We start from the raw sequence: 20,000 nt of genomic DNA on the forward strand, positions 1-20,000 counted from the left end.
GACTGGAAACAAAGCATCTAATTCTTGCAATATTTTTCAGATGATAGTATGCTGATTTAGTTATTGCTTTGACATGACTACTGAAACTAAGGTCTGACTCTAGAGACACACCAAGATTCCTGACTTGATTTTTAGTTGTTTGACCCCTAGCGTCAAGGTATGCATTCACCTTGAGAACTTCATCTTTGTTTCCAAACACAATGACTTCAGTTTTGTCTTTGTTTAACTGAAGAAAGTTTTGGCACATCCAACTGTTAACTTCATCAATGCATTGGCACAGGGAGTCAATGGGACTGTAATCGTTAGGTGATAGGGCTAAGTAGATCTGTGTGTCGTCTGCATAGCTGTGGTAAGCAATTTGGTTCCTTCTCATTATTTGGCTCATTGGGAACATATACAGGTTGAAAAGGAGTGGCGCAAGAATTGAGCCTTGAGGGACTCCGCATGTCATGGACGTCCACTCAGACTTATGGTCTCCTATACTCACATAATAACCTCTCCCTTCTAATATGACCTGAACCATTTTAGGACCATCCCAGAAAGCCCCACCCAGTTTTCCAGCCTGTCAAGAAGTATGTTGTGATCAACAGTGTCAAATGCAGCACTGAGGTCGAAGTAGTACCAGTACTGATAATTTTCCTGTATCAGTATTTAAGCTGAATATCGCTTATTATCTTTATGAGCTTGTCTCTGTGCTGTGATGTGATTGGAAACCAGATTGAAAATTGTCAAAGTATCCATTTGAGTTCAAGAATTTGTTCAGCTGATTGAAGACAACTTTTTCAATGATCTTGCCTATGAAAGGAAGGTTTGAGATCGGTCTATAGTTGCTTAATATGATCTTATCCAGATTGGTCTTTTTCAAGAGGGGCTTGACAACTGCAGTTTTCAGGGAGTTTGGAAAACTCCCAGAGAGAAGTGAAGAGTTTATCACTTCTAGGAGATCTGCTTCTAAACAGTTGAACACACTTTTGAAAAAAGATGTGGGAAGTGCATCAAGGGCGCAGGTTGATGTTTTAAGGTGCTGTACGGTTTCTTCCAAAATTTTGCCATCAATTTCTTTGAAATCAGACATAGGAACTACTTTCTCAGGTTGTGGTTTGATTTGTCTGACCCCAGCACAATTCAAGGATGTGCTGATCACCTTTCTGATATTATTGATTTTCTCAGAGAAGAAAGAAGCAAACTCACTGCACTTGCTGTCTGAGAGCATTTCACTGGGAATCTGGCTTGGGGGGTTTGTCAGTCTCTCTACAGTCGCAAAAAGAGTGCGTGTGTTGTTTAAGTTGCTGTTTATAATATTCGAGAAGAAAGTCTGTCTGGCTTTGCCTAGTTCCATATTAAAAGCATGGATGCTGTCTTTGTAGATGTTATAATGGACTACAAGTTTTGTCTTCCGCCACATGCTTCTGCTTTTCTGCATTGTCTTTTAATATTTTGCACTGCTGTTGAGTTTCTCCAAGGTGCTTTTTGTCTTCCACTCTTCTTCCTGACTTTCACAGGAGCAATATCATCAATTACACTTTTAACTTTTGAGTTAAAAGAATCAAGGAGAAAATCAACAGAGTCAGCAGATATACTTGGTGTTAAAGATATAGCCTTCATAAATAGTACACTAGTGTTCTCATTTAAGCATCTCTTCTTGACAGACACAGATCTAGCTTCAATGGCAGGAGAGATCAATACATCAAAGAAAATACAGAAATGATCAGACAGTGCTACATCCTTAATAACAATCGATGAAATGTTTAGAACCTTACTGATAAGTAAATCTAGAGTGTGTCCATGATTGTGTGTGGGTCCATGTACATGCTGAGTCAGATCAAAAGTTTTTAAAACAGTTTTGATTTCTTTTGTCATATTGTTTTCTGCATTATCTATGTGAATGTTAAAGTCTCCAGCAATGGCAAAACAGTCAAACTCTGAGGTAATTGTTGATAACAGTTCTGTAAAGTCCTCAGCAAAGGCTGGAGAGTATTTTGGAGGCCTGTCAATAATGATAAGTAAAATGCGTGGAGCGGGTCGAAAGACGGGTAATTCCCAAATGATATTTGCTTACATTGATAGACATCTTCTCCTACCTTCTCTGCAGACACTCAAAAAAGTAAAGTTAGGAGGGGATGTTTCATTAAGGACTGTTGCACTACAGCTGTCTTCTAGCCAAGTTTCATTTAGAAACATAAAATCCAGGTTGTATGTGCTTATTAAGTCGTTGACTAGAAGTGATTTATTTTTAAGTGAGCGGATGTTTAAAAGTGCCAACTTAACAGTTTTTGTCCCCACAGCAATCTTAGTTTGGCGTGTAATAGGCACCAGATTAGATGGGTTTGCTGTACGGCTTTTGAAGGCCTTAGACTTTGTATGATGTAATCGAACAGCAATAGAGAAAGATACAGGATCACTGGGTTCCTGCTTGTTTTGTAAACATTTGAGAAAGTTACTGTTATCATAGCGGGGACCCAACACATATCACTGAGAGCTGGTATCAGTTGTTTTGGTTCACCTCAAGCAGATGGAGGAGGGTGTGAGCCCTGGCGTTGTGGCAGAGGTCGAAGAGCTCTCACAGGAGGAGGGGGAGGGCGAGCTGGACCCGCAGGTGCTTGAGGGGCCTGACGTTTTTTGCTTGATATCTGGGGGCTTGCAGCAAAAGAGTGGGATAGTTTGGTTCCAGCATACACCAGTTCTTCCATTTTCTCTGAGAAGCACAGATGTGGAGATGCTGGAGAGAGGGATAACGTGTCTGGTGAGAGGGGCTGTTGCTCTGGTGTTATTGGAGGCTGTAATATGCTGTTCTGGTTTCCCTGGGTGTTTTCCAGAAAGTCGTCCTTGGGTGCTGAATCTTGGAGCAGTTCTAATATGTCACAGTCTGTCTGTGGTGAACTTTGTGGGCAGGGCTCAGATGAGATTGTGTCCATGAGCAGAAATTGTTGTGGCTGAGTGGTGTTATCATTGTCCTTGTGTGATTTGTCAACTGCATGTCCATTCAGGTGCTGAAGTGAAGTCCTGTGGTCATTCATACTGTGTCCAGGTGTGTGTGTGCCATTCAGATTGAGTGGATTGGCACACACTGCAGAAGGATGATTGAGGGAGAAGTAGATATTGTCCTTTAGCACTCTTGAACCAAGTTTGTTTGGGTGGTGGCCATCCTGTCGAAACAGTTGCCTCTGACTCCAGAAAAGATTGAAGTTGTCAATGAAGTTAACTCCTTTTATATTGCAGGTTTTTTGCAGCCATGTATTAAGCCCAAGCAACCGTAAAAACCTGTTTGTTCCTCTTGCTGGAAGTGGTCCACTGATGAATGTTTGAACTTTCAGTCTTTTAAGTGTTTCAAAAAGTTCATTGAAATCCTTCTTAAGGAGTTCTGACTGCTCTTTATGAATATCATTCTTCCCCACATGAATGATGAGTCGATTTGCAGTCTTATGTTTCATCAGAATGTTCTGAAGTTCCCTGTTTACATCCGAGGTTGTTGCTTGTGGAAGGCAGCATGTAGTTGTATCCCTGCTGCTAATGTTTCTGATTATGGAGTCACCCACTATCAGAGTCCTGGGCCCGGCTGCGCTCTGAGCTGAATGACGCTGTCTGCTCGACCTTGAGCGACAGTTGACATCAGTGTTAGCTACTGGCTGATTCAGTCTGTGTTCGATCACATTCATCATGTTTGGGGATTCCTCATTCATTAATACTTCAAATCTGTTCTCAAGATGTATAGGCGGTGGTAGGAAACCAGTGTTTGCAATCCTCGTCAGAGCCGTATCTGGGGTAGAGGATGCTACTGCGGCAATATGAGATGCTCGTGACAATCTGATGTCTCGAGTGCCTTTTGGTCTCGCTCCCTGTTTTTGCCATCGATTTGTAAGTTGATTGGTTTGTTTCTCTACACTCAGTATGGCCTGTCGAGGAGCACTAGATTCATGTGACTCACCGGCTGTATGCTGAGGGCGTCCATGACGAAGCTCTGTTGTGTGTTCCGTCTGGTTTGGTGGTCCTGTAAATAACTTTGTTTCAAGAACTGCAATCCTTTGTAAAAGTCTGTGGCAGTTAGTGCAGCAAGTAGATTCCAGAAGAGGCATTTTCTCTTATCCTTTTGAATGTAGGCAGTTGTGTTTTCCCTTCCCTGGAATGAAAACTTTCAGTGGGAGGCTGGTCGGATAAAAGAATTCGGCTTTTTTTTTTGTAGTAGTCCAAGCTTTTGAGCACTGTGCTGATTTGTTTAAGTTAAAATTTGTTAAAATTAGTTGATAAAAGGAGATAAAATATGAAAATATAAAAGCGATAGAGCAAAGTGCGGAGCAGTAAGCAAGAACGTCCGAACAGAAGCTGAGCAGGAAGCAATCAACACACACACTAACACACACACACTCACTCACACAAACACACACACACACTCACACACAAACACACACACACACACACACACTGGTTTAGTGATTTGTTGTGTTTTAAGTGTTTTTTCTCTTCTTGTGTTCAGATGTCTGTGATCTCACACTGGATTCAAACACAGTACACACTAAACTCATTCTGTCTGAGGGGAACAGGAAGGTGACACGTGTGGAAGAGCGTAAGTTATATCCTGATCATCCAGAGAGATTTGATGAGTGTCATCAGGTTCTGTGTAGAGAGAGTCTGACTGGACACTGTTACTGGGAGACTCAATGGAGTGAAGATGGTGCTGTTATATCAGTGTCATATAAAGAAATCAGCAGGAAAGGAAAGAGCCGTGACTGTGTGTTTGGATTCAATGTAAACTCCTGGAGTCTGTACTGCTCTAATAACACATTCACTGTCTGTCACAATAATAACAGAACTGACATATGTCGCCCTTCACACGACTGTAAGAGAGTAGGAGTGTATGTGGACTGTCCGGCCGGCACTCTGTCCTTCTACAGCGTCTCTCACACACACACACTCACACACTTACACACATTCATCACCACGTTCACTCGACCCCTCTATGCTGGATTTGGAGTTTATTCTGATTCCTCAGTGTGTCTGTGTGAAATTGATCATCAGAGACACACACACACAACTGGATGAGTGAAATATACTCACTGTATCTCACATCAACACAACTCCAAACTCTTTCTAGAAATCATTTCATCAATTAAACTGATTGAATTCATTACAATCACTGTAATTTGATTGAAGTTATTTACTATCAGATTAATAATAATAGGGTGGACGGGTGTAGTTGTAACACTTTTTGCTTCAGCACCTTTAATTCACTGAATTTTTGAGTTCTCAATTTTACACAAGTTTACATTTGTTTACTAGAAATGTCACTAATTCAAACCTTTGCAAGAACATCACAGACTTCATCATGAGTTGATGTCAAATACACTGTGCTCCTTTGTGACAACCTTCCCCACTACCGGGAAACACATGCTGGGGTAAGTTGTGACAATTAGACAAAAGAAAAAAAACAGAGGCCACACCATGTACGTGTGTGTGTGTGTATTAGTCTACTAGAATAATCTTTCTTTATAGGTTTAATGAACACTTCTACAATGTTTTTATTTTTATTTAACCTTTATTTAACCAGGTTTGTCTCATTGAGATATAATCTTTTTCAAGAGAGACCTGGCCAAGATAGCAGAACAAATTAGATCACACAATCACAAAACAAACACAAAAGAGGCAAAGACAACTCAAGTGCATTTCAATTAAATAAAAGTGACATTAATTAAAACATTTGCACATGTGGATGGTTCAACAAACATGAAAGCCTTTTTGAACAACTCTGTCCGGGCTTGAGGTACATTCAATGAAATAGTTTTCTGGGACCGAAAAACATAAGTACTCTGTGTATCAGAAAGAAATTCAGATATGTAACATGGAAGCCTGCCTAAGCCGGCGAATTGATACAGAAGGCAAATTCACTGTGGAGTAAAGTGTACAGTGATGAGTGAGGGGTCTGCAATTTGAAATACATTTTAAAGCTCCATGAAACACAGCATCCAACCTCTGAAGACACTTAGATGGGGCATTCATATACAACAGATCACCATAATCAATAATAGAGAGAAATGTGGCATCGACTATCTTTTTTCGGGTAGAAAAAGTAAAACAAGATTTGTTCCTAAAGAAAAAACCTAGCTTTAATTTCAACTTTTTTACTAGATTCTGTATATGAAGCTTAAAAGAAAGGTGATAATCAAATAAAAATCCTAAATATTTATAAGATGAAACTACCTCAATTGTTTTACCCTGATCAGTAACAATATTCAGGTCTAACACATTTTTCCTTGTGTTTGAAAAAAACATTTGTGACACAGTTAAAGGAAGGAACGAAGACGCAGAGCTCTTCGGAAGTAAGGGTTCTTTAATAGTCACAGCAATCCTACAAACTTTGCGTTTCTATGAACAGAATAAAACTTCACTGCATAACGTAAATCTCCTAATATGGTTTGTCTTATGCCAACACTAGATTGGCTTTTGTTCTCCCTCTCTTGTCTGGAGGTTCTGTGTCCCTTTTATGCCGCTCTCCCCATGCTCACTGAAATTAGAGACAGGTGTTAAACATAATTCAGCTCAGGTGCAAGCGCCCTTACCGCTTTCTCCCTCAGACGGGCGCTTGACCATGCCCCCGCTGCCACATACCCCCACTGCCCAACTCAGGCCGGGGCGCCATCCGGCCTGTCTACCACTCCCCCCCATTCTGGAGAGGAAGTCAGCGACAGCCATCTGCACCCCCGGTCTGTGGACCACCTCAATTTTTTTAATTGCCCAAGTGTGTGGAGTTTTGCTCGAAGATCAAGAACGTACTGAATTTCATTCTTACTATTAGAAGGTCCCTCCTCCAAAGCTTCACGGATAACGTCAAGCACTCCGCGCGGGCGCCACCCATACAGCAGCTCAAATGGGGAGAAGCCAGTGGAGGCTTGCGGGACCCCTCGAACTGCAAATAACAGGGGGTCGAGCCATTTATCCCAGTTTCTAGCATCGTCGTGTACGAACTTGCGAATCATATTCTTGAGGGTTTTATTAAATCGTTCCACTAGGCCATCTGTCTGCGGATGGTACACGCTAGTGCAAATCGACTTAATGCCCAACAGTTCATAAAGTTCGCAAAGTGTACGTGTCATAAAAGGTCCGAGCTCCGCCCTCTCCGGAACTACCGTGGCCAACGTCACAGGGACCGCCTCTTCTCTCCACAATTTCAGGAGGTTGAGGTGATATATTTGACGCGCGCCCCCTATATCGGTTCGTTTTACCTCATAATCGAGATCCCCCACTCGTCGTGTGACCTCAAAGGGTCCTTGCCACTTGGCGAGTAATTTAGAGCTTGATGTTGGGAGCAATATGAGTACCTTATCTCCCGGTGCAAATTCCCTTAGCCGAGTACCCCTGTCATACAGCCGGCGTTGGCACTCTTGAGCTTGGAGAAAATTCTCCTGTGTTAATTTCCCAAGTGTGTGGAGTTTTGCTCGAAGATCAAGAACGTACTGAATTTCATTCTTACTATTAGAAGGTCCCTCCTCCAAAGCTTCACGGATAACGTCAAGCACTCCGCGCGGGCGCCACCCATACAGCAGCTCAAATGGGGAGAAGCCAGTGGAGGCTTGCGGGACCCCTCGAACTGCAAATAACAGGGGGTCGAGCCATTTATCCCAGTTTCTAGCATCGTCGTGTACGAACTTGCGAATCATATTCTTGAGGGTTTTATTAAATCGTTCCACTAGGCCATCTGTCTGCGGATGGTACACGCTAGTGCGAATCGACTTAATGCCCAACAGTTCATAAAGTTCGCAAAGTGTACGTGACATAAAAGTCGTGCCCTGATCGGTGAGGATTTCTTTCGGAATCCCCACCCGGGAGATAATTTTGAAGAGTGCCCCAGCAACACAACGTGCGGAGATGTTGCTCAAAGGCACTGCTTCCGGATATCGTGTTGCATAATTCACCAGAAATAATACAAAGCGATGTCCGCGTGCTGTCCGTTCTAATGGCCCGACGAGGTCCATCCCAATCCTCTCGAAGGGGACCTGACAAGGCTGACATTCGCGGCACACCGCACACCACCTGCGGACGTCGCCGCCAATGCCCGGCCAGTAAAAACGGGCAATCAGACGGAGTAGTGTCTTCCTTTCCCCTAGGTGACCCGCCATGGGATTATAATGAGCCGCCTGGAATAGCATTTCCCGGCGGCTCCGTGGAATCAAAAGCTGGGTTGCTTCCTCTTTTGTATGAGCGTCCTGCGTCACTCTATAAAACCGCTCATTTATAATTGCAAAGTAGGGATATGAAAGTGCGACACCCGGGCGGAGTTGTTGACCATCAATCACTCTCACTTGGTCAAAGGCGTGCTTGAGGGTTCCGTCTCGTGACTGCTCCAGAGGGAAATCCCCTTCGGGGAACCCCCTGAGGACGGGAGGGCCTGCAGCCTCACTCCCCCTCACGTCATCCTGACGTGGAGCTGACGAAGACGGCCCTGGCTCCGCCTCTCCCGCGAGAGAGTCGCACATAACACATCTCCTTGCTTTCATGCAGGACCCCTCCGCGCATATTCCCTTTAATACCTTTTTAAATTCAGGCCAATTAGTTCCCAAAATCAGCGGATGGGTGAGGCTGGAGCTAACCGCGGCTTCCACTCTATGCTTTGTTCCGCAAAATTTAATTGCAAGGGTCACCACAGGGTATTTGTGAATATCCCCATGCACACACTTCACTCTCACCGACTTATGTGTACCCTCTGCCCAATGTTGAACCAAGCGTTGGTGGATAGTGGTTTGATTACAACCGGTGTCCACCAATGCTTGGTAAGTACGCCCCTTGATTCTTACCGGTATACGGTACGCTCCGGCTCGATCGGGGGCAGCCTGCGGGGTGTCGGGGATCCGGACCACCGTCCCCAGCTCCATCACAGGGTAATGTTCCCGGGAGTGCCCCGGGTCCCCGCAGCCCCGACAGTCCGGCCCAGACGCCACGCCCGCACCTGTGTTGGCGGGCACTTCCACCTGAGGGGGAGGGCGGCGAGATGCTGCAGAGGCGGGGGTTGTCCACTGCCTTGTCAACTGGTCACGTTGGCGGAGCTCCTTGCCTCCGCGGGGCAGGAACGGGCTCTGGGGAGAGAGCAGAGTGAGGGGTAGAGGGGGAACACACAGGGGGAGGGGGTAGAGGGGGAACACACAGGGGGAGGGGGAAGAGAGAGAGAGAGTGAACGGGGCTCTTCCGCCCTCGGGTACGCCGCCAAGTGGTCCTCCCCATACAAAGGGTTTTGTATGCAAGGCAGCGGTTGTGTTACGCATAACCCCGCCCTTGACATTATGGAGCCAGCGGCCCGATTATTGGTGTTGCGTCAGGGGAGTCAACCCTTGGAGGTTTTTGTGACTGACTTTTGTGCCCTGGCTAACAAGGTGAATTTTGATGAGGTGGCTCTGAAAGACATTTTTCGATGTGGACTGAATGAGCCGACCTCATCGTTCATGCCAGGTGGTCGTTGCTCCCTCAACCTGGCTCAGTTTATTGACCTCGCCCCACTGTACGCTGGTTCCTCGTTTACCGTGGGGGAGGCAGAAACTGAACCAGCGTTCCATACCACGGCCCCCGTCTTGAAGCCTACCACGGCCCCCGTCTTGAAGCCTTACATGGCCCCCGTCTTGAAGCCTTACACGGCCCCCGTCTTGAAGCCTTACACGGCCCCCGTTTTTAAGCCTTACACGGCCCTAGCCCCGAAGCCTGTAACGGCCCCAGTCTCGAAGCCTGGCACGGCCAGCGAGTCAACGCCCATGCCTGCCACGGCCAGAGAGCCAGCGCCCATGCCCGCGGCCAACGAGCCAGCGCCCATGCCCGCCACGGCCAACGAGCCAGCGCCCATGCCCGCCACGGCCAACGAGCCAGCGCCCAGGTCTGCCACGACCGCCCCAGAGCCAGCGCCTGTGGCCTCGACCGTCCCCATGGCCACATCCCCTGTTGGCCGAAGACGTAAGAGAAGGAAGAGGGCCCCTTCTCCCCAGTCTCGTCTTGTGCTCAAGACCGCAGAGGTTCCCTCAGAGTCTTCCACAGCTCTACCGACCTCTGCTCTGCCCCCAGAGTCTTCCACGGCTCTGCCGGGTTCTGCTCCGCCCTCAGAGTCTTCCACGGCTCTGCCGGGTTCTGCTCCGCCCTCAGAGTCTTCCACGGCTCTGCCGGGTTCTGCTCCGCCCTCAGAGTCTTCCACGACTCTGCCGGGTTCTGCTCCGCCCTCAGAGTCTTCCACGACTCTGCCGGGTTCTGCTCCGCCTTCAGAGTCTTCCACGGCTCTGCAGACCTCTGCTCCGCCCTCAGAGTCTTCCACGGCTCTGCAGACCTCTGCTCCGCCCTCAGAGTCTTCCACGGCTCTGCAGACCTCTGCTCGCCCCTCAAAACCCTCCCGGGCTCCGCCTCACGAGTCTCTCAGGGCTCCTCCTCTCGAGCCTCCCAGGGCTCCTCCTCTCGAGCCTCCAAGGGCCGCTCCTCACGAGCCTCCCAGAGCTCTACCTCTCAAGTCTCTCAGGGCTCCATCCCTCGAGTCTTTCATGGCTCCACCCCTCAAGCCTCTCACGGCTTCGCCTCTCGAGGCTTTCAGGGCTCCATCCCTCGAGTCTTTCATGGCTCCACCCCTCAAGCCTCTCACGGCTTCGCCTCTCGAGTCTCTCAGGGCTCCTCCGCCTCTCAGGGCTTCCCCTCTCGAGTCTTTCATGGCTCCACCCCTCAAGCCTCTCACGGCTTCGCCTCTCGAGTCTCTCAGGGCTCCTCCTCCTCTCAAGCCTCTCAGGGCTCCATCTCTCGAGTCTTTCATGGCTCCCCCCCCAAGCCTCTCAAGCCTTCCAGGGCTCGGCCACTAGAGGCGCCTATGGCTCTGCCTCCCGAGCCTCCTACGGCTCCCCCTCCAAAGCCTCCTAAGGCTCCACCTCCCGAGCCTCTCATGGCTCTGCTCCCAAAGACTCCAGAGCTGCCTAGGGCTCCGCCTCTCGAGCCTTCCACGGCTCCACCACCCGAGCCTCCTTCGGCTCTGCTCCCTAAGACTCCAGAGCCTACCAGGGCTTCACTCCTGGAGCCTTCTACGGAGCCACCTCCCACGGCGTCACCTCCCCCGGCTCTGCCTCCAGAGCCTACCAGGGCTTCACTCCTGGAGCCTTCTACGGCGCCACCTCCCACGGCGTCAGCTCCCTCGGCTCTGCCTCCAGAGCCTTCCAGGGCTTCACCTCTGGAGCCTCCTACGGCGCCACCTCCCCCAGCTCTGCCTCCAGAGCCTACCAGGGCTTCACTCATGGAGCCTTCTACGGTGCCACTTCCCACGGCGTCACCTCCCTCGGCTCTGCCTCCAGAGCCTTCCAGGGCTTCACCTCTGGAGCCTCCTACGGCGCCACCTCCATGGGCTCCACTTCCTGAGCCTTCCAGGCCTTCGCCCCTAAAGCCCGCCTTGGCTCCACCTCCAGAGCCTTCCAGGCCTTCGCCCCTAAAGCCCCCCTTGGCTCCACCTCCAGAGCCTTCCAGGCCTTCGCCCCTAAAGCCTCCTTCGGCTCCACCTCCAGAGCCTTCCAGGCCTTCGCCCCTAAAGCCTCCTTCGGCTCCACCTCCACAGCCTTCCAGGCCTTTGCCCCTAAAGCCTCCGTCGGCTCCACCTCCGGAGCCTTCCAGGACCCCACCTCCAGAGCCACCTACGGTGCCGCATCTGATGGCTCCGCCTTTCACGGCTCAGCCCGGACTTCCTGACCCTCTACCTGTCCTGTGGCCTCCTCCCTGGCCTCCGGACCCTATTCCTGTCCGGTGGTCACCTTCCAGACCCCTGGACCCAGTCCCTGTCCTCCAGTGTCCTTCCAGACCTCCTGACCCAGTCTCTGCCCTATGGCTGCCCCCCCAGACCTCCCGACCACCGGCCTGTCCACTATGTTCCCCCTGACCTTGCCTTAAACTGCCCATTGACCCCCATGGACTGTTTCATTTCCCTTTTGTGCCTTCTGCCCCCGCGAGCTTACACGCTCGTTCTGTCCCCCGCGAGCTCACATGCTCGTTCTGTCCCCCGCGAGCTCACACGCTCGTTCTGTCCCCGCGAGCTCACACGCTCGTTCTGTCCCCTCGAGCTCACACGCTCGTTCTGTTCCCTCGCGCTCCTCGCAGCCAAGCGCGGCCGTCAGGAGCCGTCCTATTCAGAGGGGGGAGTACTGTCACGAACCCCTTTCCTCTGCCCCATCTCCGCTTCCTCGTGCACGCACACATACACTCCACTGGCTCCGCCCCCCTGGTCATAATGCTCGCTTCTCACGCGCTTCAGCCTGAACATTATGACCAGCTGCACTCACGTGCTACCTATCCTCACACATTAGTTTCACCTGCACTCGTCTCGTCACCTGTCATTGTTTACACCTGCACTCGCCCCTATAAATACACTATCCTTCCGTTTGTATCCTGTTGGTTATTGTATTTAGTTCCCCGTATCTTTTCCCCCCCGCTAGTCTCGTCTAGTTCTGACCTCCTCTTGTGTACCCCCTTAGCTGGCCAACTCGTGTGTTCCCCTAGTCCCCCTGTCTTTTATCCAGCTTGTTCCGTCTAGTTCCGCGCCCTAGTTGTATTCTGTTTACCCCGGTTTTGACCCTCGCTCCCCTCGACTACTCTCCCGGATTTGCCCCCTTTACTCTCTTTGATTTCCCCGGCTTTTGACCCTACGCTTCCCACGACTACTCTTCACTGGATTTGCCCCTTGTTTGTACTTTTGCCTGGACTGCTTTTATTTTAATAAAGCAGTTTTCATCCGTCATTGTGACTGTCTTATCTTGTGTGTGTGTGTGTGTTCGTAACAGACAGATTTGACAGACAAGTTCACTCATTGATAAAAGTAAAATGCTGTCATCATACACACACCCTCATGTTGTTCTGAACCTTAGACATTTTTATTCTGTGAGACACAAAAGGAAATATACGGCAGAACATTAGAGACTGACATTCTCAGTCACCATTTACTTTCATTGCATCTTTCTTTTCAATTTAAGTGATTGACTGAAATTCATTATTGCAAAACCTTCTGTTGTTTTATCCAAAGCGCTTATTACAGGGACAATAAGACAATAATTTACTGTAAAAATAAAAATAATTTGATTGTAAAAACTACTGTATTGTCTTTTAAAATCTATTAAAACATTTGACTGTATATTTCACAGTTAATATTTGATAATCAATGAACATTTTATTTCTGTAGCATTTTTACAGTATTTTACTGTTTAAATTACTGACATTTTTTACAGTGTAAAGGCTCTTTCTTTTCTTTATTTTAAATACTTTTTTGAGTTTGCACAGTGTCTGTTCTGCAAATGCTCTATATGTTGTTTATGATCCAGATGTTGTCATGCAGCAAAGTGCGGCAAGAGGTCGAAGTCTTGAGAACAGATTGTTTTAAAGGAATAGTTTTTAAATTGTGTTGTTCTTAAAGAGTTTCAGCTGTTTATTACACAAATAAACTTGTTAAGTGTGTTATTTGAACTAGATAAATGATGTTGAGTTTACTTAAAGAGAATGTGGACACCGATTGTAGTATTTTAAGTGTAACAACTTAAAGTGACACAGTAAACTCATGTTGAGATTAGTGGTAATTCAGATGTAAAGTGATCGAATTGTATTAATTTAAATTTAATTGACTTAATAGAGTAATTTTACTAATAAATCATTTGTAAGGTTACTAATTCATTTATAGTAATTAATAAAAAACAAGCAAGTTAACTAGAAATGTACTATTAAGTTTAATAATAAGTTGACATTACTTAAATAGGAACATTAATATAACTTCATTTTAGTAAGTTTGCAAAAATAATGCAATCGGTTTCCTTCATTTTGAAGTAAACTGAACATGTAAACTTTTACAGTGTTTGCAGGAAACACATTTAAAATACTGTCTTGTGTAAGACGATGTCATGTTTAAAGTATATTGTATAAAGTCTGGCAAAGTAATAACAGTTTGATATTGAAGAGAAGCAATTTGTAGTATTTGGAATAAGCCAAAGGTGTTACTGAGCATTTACTTTTACTCAAATATAATACACTTATGATTTATTACTTGTATGTTTCAAAGACACTCGCAATTAATTTGTAAAGTACTTGTAACACAAATAAAGTACACTTTAATATCACTAATCAAGCATGTAAGTACCCCACACTGGCATATACTTCAAGTATACTAAATATACTTGAAGTTGTTCCAATTTAGTACACAAAAGTACACTAAATACACTTAAAGTTATGCTTTACTACAATTTAATTACAGCTAAAATATACTTAGTACAAAATTAGTTGTTTCAAAATAGCACATTTCAAGTTAACTAATTTAACACACCTGAAGCGTACTTAAATTAGTCTGGCTTCAAGTATACTTTGCATATTATTTTTTCACCAGGGTTGGTGTAGCAAAACCAGCAACACTTTTGAGTAAATGTTTTCTTCTAAATTGTTTAATTTTAAAATATTATAATTTTGATGTTTAATGTCAACTGCTTGATTTTGACATTGGGATTCTGGGAAATATGAACAAATAATGTTTGATCACTATTTAAAGCACTTTTTAATATGCTACTTTGTCTTCCAAATTTAAGTTGTTCCTTTTGGCACAGTTCATACCTATTTTTAAATATAGAGTTTCTGGACACAGACAGTTCAAAGTTCATTTGTAGCACCTTTTTTTTCTTCAGTTTAGACCCCTTTTTTATGGTCTGGGCCTCTACCTGTCTTGTTCCTGTCTGCAAAATATAATTCATTGTGTTCTTCCCTAGTGAAAAAAAGTATATTTTATTGTATTTTAAATATATTATTTTTTTCAATAGTATACTGCAAATATACTTACCAAAATTGTACTAACTTTAAATATATTTAAAGTATATTAGAATCACGCTTTTCCAAATTTTCACAGTACAACTTTTAACACACTTTAAAATAATTGTACTTCAAGTATATTTATCAAAAATATATTTTTGATAAATATACTTGAAGTGAAAATTCAGTTTACTTTTTAAAAGTGTATTTATTTGCACTTTACTTAAAAATATATTTTATGTATATTTTTAACTGCGTGCTGAAAATGATCTTTGTAACAATGCATTGAAAGTATATTTTCAAAGTACATTATTAAATATCCAGAAGTTGTCGTATATTTTTATATAGTATATAAGAAGTTACATTTTTAAGTAATTTTTAAATTTACTTCTTCATGCTTGACATTCACTTCATTACTTGGACATACATTGCTTTCAGAAAGTATTATGATACATGCATTGAAAGCCCATTTAAAACATTTTTAAATAAAGTGTATGCAGTGTACAAACGGCTACTCTTGTAATTGTGATTTAAGTATTTTAATAAGTTTATACAATGTTACAGAGAGGAAAAATGTAGAATAAACAAATCCATGACAAATTTGTATTTACACCAACAGCACACCATAGGAACACACAAGAAAATGTGTTCTACTGTACAGAAAGAGGCAGCTACTGGATTGTGATGTCACAAGTGGGAGTTAAACCACTACAGCCAAGTAAACTTATATTGCATGGCCAAAAATTTAAGTTCACTCACACTGCATTAACATATTAGAATCAAAGTCAGTGTTCAAAAATTGTAATATATCTTTATTAATTTTAGGGAGAAATAAAGCTGAAAAACAACAATTGGCATTGATATCTGTTAAGCTGCAGAAGTAGTTCCCCAGGAATATTTTTTTAGTCTCTTTCAATATTGTTTGGAAGTGGAATGACATACAGTTTGTCCTTAGACCTAACCATAACACATTTACATTTGAGTGATTGAGGATGCACAGCAAATACATCATTGGTATGAGACACTTCAATTATAAATGTTGAGGATATATTTAGCTGAACATCTCTATAAAGCTTTCCTCCACTCTTGGCAAGCTCTTTTACTAAAACACAGAATCTGTTTGTGGTGGATGCAGAAGATGCCCCATCCTCACACGTGAAAGCTGTACAAAATAATTATTTCTCTTTTTAAGAGTTGTGTTATTACAGGAATGATAAACAACACTGCTACAAATGAAACACTCATAAAATAAACCCGAATTAACTGTGTCACCTGTAAAATCTTCAATAGCCATCCTCTGCAGCACAGATGTGGTACCTTTCTTTGGGCAACCAAAACCTCTAACATTATCTTGAAACTTCTTTGACCTCTTTGTTAAGCCAGACGTACTTTGGAGTTTGTCAAATAATTTCAATATGCTGTCATTGGCATTTGCCATTGTAGTCCCTGCTTTGGTTGAGAGAGCCCTCCACCTAAGGAATGTCTTCACTACTTGATCTGACACATGCGTTGTTCCATTGAAAAACTTAAGCAAAGTTCCATTAAATGATTCAAATGGAAATGTGGATGTTGCCCACAGTGGTCTCCAGTTGCGCACACTTGCTGATAATTAACAAATGCACATTGAAAGAAACATTCTTAGCACCATAAAGTTTCTCAAAGTTACGCACAAACTTTCGAAGAGCTTGTTCTGCCATATCCACATGGCTTGCTTTGATGGCATCCTGAAGAAGAGTGTGCATTGAAAAAACTAATAAAAAAAGATGTCTCCAGTACTTCTTTTTCAAAACACCACTCAAAACAGGCAAAGCATAAAACAACAAAAAATACCTCCATTCAGATGCTTTCCAGAATTTTCTGTCTTTCACTGATCTTGGAGCTCTTGTGACTTCCAAAGGTGGGTTAATGGCCATCAGTCCCTGGTCTATGTCATTGACCTTTGAGCCCAGGTACCAGTCTTCATTATGGTGCTTACTGTCTAGCCACAGGGATGTAATCTGTTTAGTGACACCAAGGCAGACGCTGTGCTGGTACTCTGGAACAAATCCAGTGATCACGTTGAAGCTCTCAAGTTCCATCAAAGGGGATGGTCCTTTTACACCCATTACTGGTTTAGCAGGTGTTGCCAGCATAGCATGCCGGAAATTATCTGTATCTGTCCTTAAAGGTGGTTCTGGTGTTTCCCAGATATATGGGCCACCACCGTAGTGGAGGCAGAATTCACACCCATATTTGCCATTGAACTGCTTCGTGTTTCTCAGGAGGGGGCGGGCAACTGAATCTGAGGAGCATAGGAGTGAATGAACTTTGCTTGAATGCTATATATTTTCAGAGTCCCTCCAATTGATTCCAACCTGTTCTAGTTCCTTGAGCTGTGACACAAAAGCAGTTAAAAATGTTATCATATTTGGCTTGCTGTTGCCAACCAATAAGCATGGTATGCAGATGTTACTTTGACGATCTTTTGGTGCAGGGGCGATTCTAGGGTCAGAGCTTTAGGGGTGCTGAGCACCCAATGAGCCCCACTGCCACCACCCACCCTCTTTTCACACAAAAATAAAAAATATGTCTATTGAAAAATAACTTTATCTTTTTTTTGAGACCTTTTCAGAGCACCAGCTTAATTGTGAGAGTTCACACAGAAAGCCTCCTGTAACAAACACAAAACCTTCTTCACTCAGCTGATTTTCCTGACCGTTAACTCCATGTGCCTCCTTTTGTATCAACAGTCATCAGATTGTTAGTAACAGGTACTTGGACAACAAAATGTAATTCATCTTCTGTAAATTATTTACAAAAAATGGTTCTTGAAAGGCTCTTTTTAGTGTGCCAAACTGAGTATGAGGGTATTGAGACAGCTTTAACAGTTTAGGACCAGTGTCCTTATCCCCTAAGTCTGAACAGCTCTCTTCTGTCTCTGCTGCTTTGGCTTGGTGGTCTCTATGTTGCACTCCCTCTGTCTCTTCATTTCTTTCACTAGTCAATTCCCGCTCATCCCTTATGGACTCTCCCAGTTGTTTTCTTCCTCCTTTATTATGAAAAAATGTGGTGTAAAATAATGTTACAAAAAGTAAATGTAATATAGGCTACTTAATGCCAATAAGTTAGTATAGGAGTATGAGTAGTTACTGTTTTGCTTGCCACTATTCACTATATGTCAATTTATTGTTGTTGTTTCCTCACCTGGTTCTTCCTGCATGCTCTCCCTTTCCCTTTCTCCATCTCCCTCTCTTTCCCTTGGCACTGACAATCATACACAAATATATTGTAGGCAGGAGAGTTGAGACCATTTACAGATTAAGGATATGATCAAAAAGCACACAGAGGCGTGCCATTTTAAATGTCTTTATTATTATTATTATTGGGCTTAGAAACTTTTTTAAATCACAAATTCCTTTCACAAGAGAAGCTGTATTCTCCATTGTGGGTTTGAAATAAATAAAAAATATAAAAGCAGGGGACCATTGCCTAGATAAGTAATTTGATACAACAACAGATAGCTGGTTTGCATTATCTGTTACTTTAGCTCAACACTTTTCAGAAGAACAAAAAAAACTAAAAAACAAGACAGAGGTCATTATGGACTGTCCCTAGTCTCTCACCTGAATCTGTCTTTTTTCTTTTAAAGAACTGTCGTATGTCCATTGCTCACTGGCAGGCCACACACACACACACACACACACACACACACACACACAGAGAGAGAGAGAGAGAGAGAGAGAGAGAGAGAGAAATGCTAGGAGTTCAGGAGTTAAGCCTGGTTCAGGTTAAATCCTCTGTGTGTGAGGAATGAATAAATACAGCAAAAGAAAAATATTAAACTTTCTTTTATTGTCTAGTTTGATAGTCAGCCACAACTGAAAAATAACAGATATAAATCTAGGAATGAATAACAATTCATTTAAAAAGCCACATTGAGTGTTTTCACACATACTGGTGGTATACAGTGATATGTTTGTTCCCTTTACAAAAAGCTTCACTACGATGTTGCGCTGCTAAGCGCTACGGGGAACAGCTCTTGCTGTGAGCCAAGCTGAATAATGTGTGGAACACGTCAATGAACATTGACCGGAATTTATAGCCTCGGCTGATGTAATCATTAAATGCACCTGCGGCCAGGCTATAAATGGACACGTCACCAGGTGTCGTCAGAAACTCTTTTTTCAGAGCGATTCTGTTTCTGTGTGTTTCACACACCCTGTCAAAACTTTCTTTCCTCTGTTAGGAGATAGAATCAGTTAGGCAGTGTGCAGTGAACGTTGTTCTTTTTTTCTCTTCTGTTTAGAAAATATTATATATATATATTTCTAAAAAAAGAGAGAATGACTGAAAGCAAACAGTGCGTGTTCCCCTCTTCTCGCTCTATAGCTGAAGACGACACACATCAGTTTTTGCTGTTTGTTTGGGGGTAAGAGCACGCTGCTCTCGTGTTGCAGCAGGGTGGGTGCGAGCACTGCGATTTGCTTTAACAGGCAGAGTTCGTCGTGCTCGCCTCGCTTGCTTCCGGGAGTCAACACTCTCGAATGGATTTGGCTGAGGAGCAAGAGACGGGTTGATCCCTTTCTCTCACTCTCTCCCCAAACCCAGCTGTTCCTTCTTCGGATCATGAGGTGGATCGCGATTTTCTTCCCGCCTCCGAGCTTTCCGTCCGCGATAAAAAATCTACGGAGGAATTGCTCAATGTTGTTACTCGTGCGGTTGCCAGATTGGTCTGGCCACGCGAAAAAGAGACCCCCAAACGCTCCAAATTAGGGGATAGATTTTATCTTCTAGTCTAAGAAAGGGAACGCCTCATGGGTACCTTCCCTTCTTTGATAACCTCCATGAAGAGCTTTTTCGCTCATGGAGAACCCCTAAAAAAAAATGTAAAAAATTAAATATATATATATATATATATATATATTTTCTTCCTGTGTTCACATACCCTTGATGACCCCTGTCATTATATTCGACTATCGTGGGTGCTGAGGCACGGCGGTATTCAGTGATGCCGCCGGTCGAAGAGACGCTTGCGGGCTATCTCTCGCCGGGCTAGGCATCATCACTTAAGAAGCCCTCTCTCCCCTCAAATCCTTGTAGGACAACCTCCAATTTAGTGGGAAGGGCTTATCAAGCAGCAGGTCAGGCTGGTGCTGCTCTGCACACTAGGCTGCTCTGCACACTATGCTGCTCCTCCCAGGGATTGGGGACAGTCTCGCCGCCCTCGAAGCCCCTCCATTCCCGCAACCTCTTGGTGTTTCGGG

General features: G+C 44.4%; 2 protein-coding genes across 19 annotated transcripts in view; one reads left to right on the forward strand and one right to left on the reverse strand.

The window, feature by feature from the left end:
* LOC127650628 (NACHT, LRR and PYD domains-containing protein 3-like) overlaps window positions 1-6,618 on the forward strand; it is an 857,046-nt gene extending 850,428 nt beyond the window's left edge. For 9 of the 10 annotated variants that reach the window (XM_052136180.1, XM_052136182.1, XM_052136175.1 and 6 more), the window contains one exon: window positions 4,472-6,618. In XM_052136180.1, coding sequence (XP_051992140.1) covers window positions 4,472-5,037 — 566 coding nt within the window. In that variant the 3' untranslated portion in view covers window positions 5,038-6,618. The remainder of the gene's footprint in view (window positions 1-4,471) is intronic. The other variant, XM_052136184.1, reaches the window with a different exon arrangement.
* Window positions 1-20,000, reverse strand: part of LOC127650627 (NACHT, LRR and PYD domains-containing protein 3-like) — a 710,662-nt gene that overhangs the window by 149,267 nt on the left and 541,395 nt on the right. The gene's annotated exons all lie outside the window — the stretch shown is intronic.

Source organism: Xyrauchen texanus, chromosome 10 (assembly GCF_025860055.1).
Source record: "Xyrauchen texanus isolate HMW12.3.18 chromosome 10, RBS_HiC_50CHRs, whole genome shotgun sequence".
In the NCBI taxonomy this organism is placed as follows: domain Eukaryota; kingdom Metazoa; phylum Chordata; class Actinopteri; order Cypriniformes; family Catostomidae; genus Xyrauchen; species Xyrauchen texanus.